Source organism: Lactuca saligna, chromosome 1 (genome assembly GCF_052625555.1).
Source record: "Lactuca saligna cultivar CGN05327 chromosome 1, ASM5262555v1, whole genome shotgun sequence".
NCBI lineage: Eukaryota > Viridiplantae > Streptophyta > Magnoliopsida > Asterales > Asteraceae > Lactuca > Lactuca saligna.
Window position 1 is genome coordinate 99,192,870 of NC_136417.1, and position 6,201 is coordinate 99,199,070.

Below are 6,201 nucleotides of genomic sequence, written 5' to 3' on the forward strand. Positions count from 1 at the left end.
TTTGCTGCTACATCGACTGGTTTTTGAGAAGTGTCTTGGTTAGTTGGTTGTTCCTTCTCCACCTAAACCCAATGCAGTACTGACCGGGTCGACCTCAACAGCAACTGCAATGCAATGATTTCCTTTTTTTTTTTTTTTTTTTGATTAGCTGTAGAGACTTCCGTTCTTTTGATTAGCTGTTATGAAGTTAGTTTTCTTTTGGTTGTGACAGACTGAAATCAATTGACTATATAATCAGTTGCTAGATTTGTTTTATTTTCTTCTCTAATTTTCTTTTCTTCTCTAATTGACTTTAAAATCAGGTGAATTTAAGTTCATTTATTGTTAATATCAATTACAGGTGATAGATTTTGTTAGTTTATTTATTCTTAATTATCAATTACAGGTGAAATCAATTATAGTTCATATATTGTTAATTATCATTGTTTCAAGATTTTGTGACAAATTTGGTTAGTTTACATTTCATTTATTGTTAATTGGTCATTGTTTCAAGGTTTTGATTATGTAGATTATGAAATTAGGATCCAATTGACATATGTCTATTGATTATAAAATTACTTTTCAATGCAGTTAGATATGGAATCAAGAGAAGAACAACCATTGCAAGCTCAATCCCATTCTTCGGTTCAATCAAATGTACGAACAAAGACGGATATAGCATGGGGACATGTTACTCAAGTCATTGATGAGAAGGGGAAAAAGGCATGGATATGTAACTTTTGTCAAAAAGTTATAGGTGGTGGTGGAATAAACAGGGTTAAGAAACATCTTGTTGGTATTAAAGGTGAGGTAGTAGCATGCCCAAAAGTTAGTCCAGAAGTGTGGTTTACAATACAAGGAAAGTTGAAAGAGACTGCCCAAAAAGAAAAAGAAAAACGCACCACTAGTGTTACTATCTTGGATGATGATGAAGAGATGGGGGAAATAGAAATGTCAACTGTGAAAAAGGGTAAAAGGAAATCTACTTCAAACTTGCATCCATTTTTTACAAAATGTATAAATGATCCTTCCCAACCCACTATTAAATCTACAATGCAAAGTAAGGCAAAAATACATGATGTGGATTTAGCTATTGCTATGTGGTTTTATGATGCATGTATCCTATGAATGCTTGCAATTCTCCTTTTTTCAACTTATGTCAGATAAAATAGCAAGTATTGGTTATGGGTACAAAGCACCTAATTATCATGCTCTGAGGATTAATTTACTGACAGATGCAAAAAAGTCAGTTTCATTGATAATTGATTCGTTAAGAAGTCAATGGGTTGATACAGGTTGCACAATTATGAGTGATGGGTGGAGGGATGTTTCACAACGACAATCGATTAATTTCTTGGTTTATTGTCTGAAAGGGATATCATTTCTTAAATTTGTTGATGCATCTGATATAGAGAGCGGTGCTACAAATTTGTGTAATTTGTTTGCTGAGATTGTTGAAATGATAGGAGAAAAAAATGTGGTTCAAATGGTAACTGATAATGCTGCTAATTACAAGCTTGCTGGTACTAAGTTATGTGAAAGATATCCTTCTATTACTTGGTCTCCATGTGCAGCGCATTGTCTTAATCTTGTATTAAAGGATCTTTTAGAATTGGATTATGTGAAAAGTTTGGTCATTCTTGCATCGAGGGTTACTATTTTTGTTTATAATCATAAGTGGCCGTTGGATTGGTTAAGAAAAAGACCCGGTTGGAAAGAAATTATCCGTCCAGGTGCTACTCGGTTTGGTACCGTGTTCATTGCATTGCAAAGTTTGTATGACCATAAAGAACATTTACAAGCAATGGTCATATCTAATGAGTTTAAGAAGATGTTGAAAGTGGGAAATGCAGTTGAATGTAAACACATTGTCTTGAATGAAATCTTTTGGAAGAATTGTTTGATTACAGTGAAAGTAATGACTCCTTTGTTAAAGCTTTTGCGGTTGTGTGATTCGAATGAAAAACATGCAATTGGTTATGTTTACGAGGGAATGCGTCAGGCAAGAAGAGGGATTAAGGAATTGTTTAAGAAGAAGAAGGAATTATATAGGCCTTACACTAACATAATTGATAGCCATTGGGATAGGATGTTAAGAAAAAGTATTTATTGTGCGGCTTATTGGTTGAATCCTGTTTTCCAATATGATCATGCAAATCTTTGTAAGAAGAATGAGGTGTTTCAAGGCGTTATTGAAATGGTTGAGAAGACTTTTAAAGGTGATGATGTGTTAAATATTACCTTGAATTTAGGGAGGTTTCGTGATGCTGAAGGTACCTTTGGTAGATCTAGTGTCGTTGCTTCTCGTAATCTTACTCGTTCAGGTATGATTTAAACTTAATGTGTCATTATTATATATAAAATATTGTATTTTCTAATATATTTTTTTGCTAACTATATCATTTGTAGATGAGTGGTGGAAGTTATTTGGCAGAGATATTCCGGTTTTGCAAAAGTTTGCTATTAGAATATTAAGTCAAACGGCATCTTCTTCCGGTTGCGAACGTAACTGGAGTGTATTTAAAAGGATTCACACGAAACGGAGGAAGAGATTGGAACATCAAAGGCTAAATGATCATGTATTTGTTCATTACAACTTGCGTTTACAAAATAGGTATGGTAACTTGCTAAGATATACTATGCTATAAAATGACCAAGTTATATTTGAGATCTTTTTGAATGTTTTTTGTAGATTCAAGGTTGGTATGAGGTCTTACGATCCTGTTGACTATGAAAATATTGATAAGACGGGATTTTGGGTGGTTGAAGAAGAGCGGGAAGGAGAACTTAATTATGATGATTTGGAAAATATGATTGATGAGCAAGAGCATGAACCGGCTTCTGAATCACAAGGTGACCATGTTGATCATGAAGTTGATAGTGAATTTCAGTTACTAAGTGACCGCGAGATCGATGCTTATAATACTCCAATTTCTCAAGATCCATGATTTGGTTTGGTCGTAATGTGTTTGGATTTGTCTACAACTATGTTTTCTTTTGTTATTTATACTTTATGTTGTTGTTTGTTGTGTTAAGATTGATCTATAACATGTTATTAATACTCTATGCGGTTGTTTGTTGTGTTAAGATTGTTTTTTTTGTTTAGATTAAACTTTGTTGACATCAAATTATTGGTATTATATGTCTATGTAGTATGGAGGAAAGCAAAAATATATGAAAATTAAAAAAATGCCATAAACCGGGTTGACCCGGTGGTTGAACCGGTTGACCCGTGAACTGGTCAACACACCGGATCAACTAAAAACCCGGGTTCTAAAACATTGGTTGTGCCGCATATTTTATTGCATTAACATCATTTGTCTCTCTCTCTTTCATGATATCATTTCTTGTTTATGGAAGTGAAGTGTGACAAAATTAGAGAGTCTCACATCACTCCCTCTAACCTAACGTTTTATCTGTTTTTGCATTCTTAATTTTTAACAATTATAACTTCAACATTTGTGGTGGAGCCTAACAAATTTCATTTATATTAATAATTATTGGAAAGAATGATTAAAAAAATTATGCTTCCGTTTTATTGAATTTAATATTTAAAATTTTATTTTATATCAATCCAAGCAATGTTGATTTCATGGCTGTTAAAATCAAGATCTTAACTCTACGATCCAATGTATGAAAACGATCTGGATCGTAAGTGGATCGTATTTGGGGTTGGATCGTAGGTAGAATCGTAAGTTCATAGGTAGGATCGTATGATCGAGATCCGATCCGGTCCTACCTTCCCTTGATTTTATTTATTTATTTTATTTATTTATTTATTTATTTTATTTTTTTTGCAAATGAAGTTTTTTTCTACGACTTTGTTTTTTAGTATTTATCATTTTGTGTTGTGACTTATGAGTTATATTTTGAATTTTTATAACTTTTGAACGAAAACGTGATTGTTTGAAATATTTTTCATGATTAAAAATTAAAATTAAAATTATATTTTATTTTTGTCGAATCTTAGGATCCCGATCCTGATCTTACGATTCCAATCTTACAAATCCAAAAACGATCCTACGAAAGATCCCAAATTTGACAACCTTTGTTTTATCTTCCCGTATATCAATAGATAATTACAAATTATATTCTATAATCATAGCAATTTTTTGTATGAATATATTAGTTATAAAAGATCTTTATTTTATGATTAAAAGAGGGGTATGCCCATTTATTGGAGATAAATCTCATACATAATTAGATTATTTGTTTATTTTAATTAGTTTACAATATTCCATGTATATCTCCTATATTCTTGTTGTATTTTGTATAAGCACACATTATTGATTAATAACACGTAAGGTGAACAATTATCACTTTCTCACATGGTATCAGCCATCTCACGTTCCTAACCCTAATCGCCCCTCCTCTCCTCTTTGAAATCAACGATGGGCTCCTCTGAAAATACCTTCTCTCTCAATACCCTCATTCACATGCTGACCATCAAGCTATATTCTTCTAATTACATCCTCTGGAAGAATCAGATTACACCTCTTCTTCTTCATCAAAAATGGATGAGTCATGTCGATGGTTCCTCTACCATCCCGCCATCCACCACCATCGTTGACGGAAAAGCAGTTCCCAACCCAGCCCATGATGCTTGGGTGGACCTCGATCAAAAGGTTCTTTTGATCCTTCAATCGTCCATTTCTGAAGAATCCATGGCGGAAGTTCTCAGTCTTTCCACCCCCTGTGAAGTGTGGACTACTTTGGAATCTGCCTATAGCCACGATTCCCAGGAACGATCCCAGAATCTTAAAGATTCTTTAAGTCAACTTAAGAAGGGTAATCTCTCTGTCTCTGATTATGCTAAGCAATTTAAGACTATTTGTGATCAGTTACAGGCCATTGGAAAACCAGTTTCTAACGATGATAAAAATCACTGGTTCTTGTGTGGTTTGGGACCGATCTTCGAGACATTTTCCACTGCCCATCGTGCTCTCCCTACGCGTCCTCTATTTCGTGATTTGGTCACTCATGCTGAAGGCCACGAGCTCTTTCTCTCCTCCTTGCATAAATCGACACCTCCCCCTGCTGCTTTTACTGCAAATACCTCTCGTGGAAGGGGCCGATCCGGTCAATCAAACAACCGTGGAAACTCTTCAAATCGAGGTAGAGGGCGGTCTGGTCGACGACCTCCTCACTGCTAGCTATGTCGCACGGATGGTCATTATGCGAATGCATGTCCAGATCTCAGCACCTATGCTCACCGGTCATCTCATTCTGCCGCCAACCTCGCTCAAGCCTTTCATGCGGATTGCACGATTAATGAATCTTCTGCGGATTGGTACGTAGATTCAGGTGCGACCGCCCACATGGCTCCTTCTTCGATTAATCTTGACTCATCCGCTCCTTATCATGGCAAAGACAAGGTTGTTTTTGGAAACGGTTATCCATTTTATTTTATCATATGTTTTTTTTTCCATGATGATAGTTTTGTTGAAGGTTATCCTAATCTGATCATCTAAACTTGATTATTTCATCCATCCCGATACTCCTATGCACAAACAAAATTATTTTAAACAAACACTAAAATTTGATTATAGTCCAAAATTAAATAATAATACCAAAATAATCATATAGAAAACACACTCCTAATAAATTTTTAAGGTTAAACATGATTCCCACATTTATTTAAACCAAAGAAAACTTTCTTTTATAAAATCTTATTGATGTTTAGAATAAAAACAAAAACACCTATTTTGTGTATTACCCTAATTGGTATGTGTCACAATTGTGCGGCAGTCCTTTAGGCTCCACTATAAGACATAATCATCGTTAAACCCACGTAGGTTGGCAGTTGTTGACTGATAGCTGTTCATATGTTGCGGTTGGTGCTTCTACAGCTACAATCCAACGTTCACGAATGGAGAGAGAATAAAATGCCACCTTTGCATGATTCTATGCTTTTCTTCCGGTATGTTGTAAAGCATATACCAATAATTTCAAAATGGGCCTCCAGTTATCTTATACCATATTTTTTGCTCCACTGTAATGTTTTTCTACCACTTTAGTACCTAAATTTGCTATACTTTCTTTATACGTTTTATGTATGTGCGCCTATATATGTCAAATATGACATACAATGAGACAGCTCGAGAAGGGCATGTCATGTACAATCATGCTCTTTAATTTTGTAGTTAATAGAATATTTATTATAACTTCAAATAAAAGTTATATATAAAAGAGTTATAAATTTCGTATATTTCTCAAATATTT

The 6,201-nt window shown here is 34.3% G+C and overlaps 1 protein-coding gene across 1 annotated transcript; it reads left to right on the forward strand.

Moving 5' to 3' along the window:
* The first annotated feature begins 576 nt into the window (after window positions 1-576).
* LOC145010067 (uncharacterized) lies at window positions 577-2,927 on the forward strand. The gene is made up of 4 exons (XM_078968658.1): window positions 577-1,096; window positions 1,143-2,303; window positions 2,389-2,593; window positions 2,672-2,927. Exons 1-4 carry the CDS (start codon window positions 577-579, stop codon window positions 2,925-2,927), a joined length of 2,142 nt encoding a protein of 713 aa, XP_078824784.1.
* The last annotated feature ends 3,274 nt before the right edge of the window (window positions 2,928-6,201 follow it).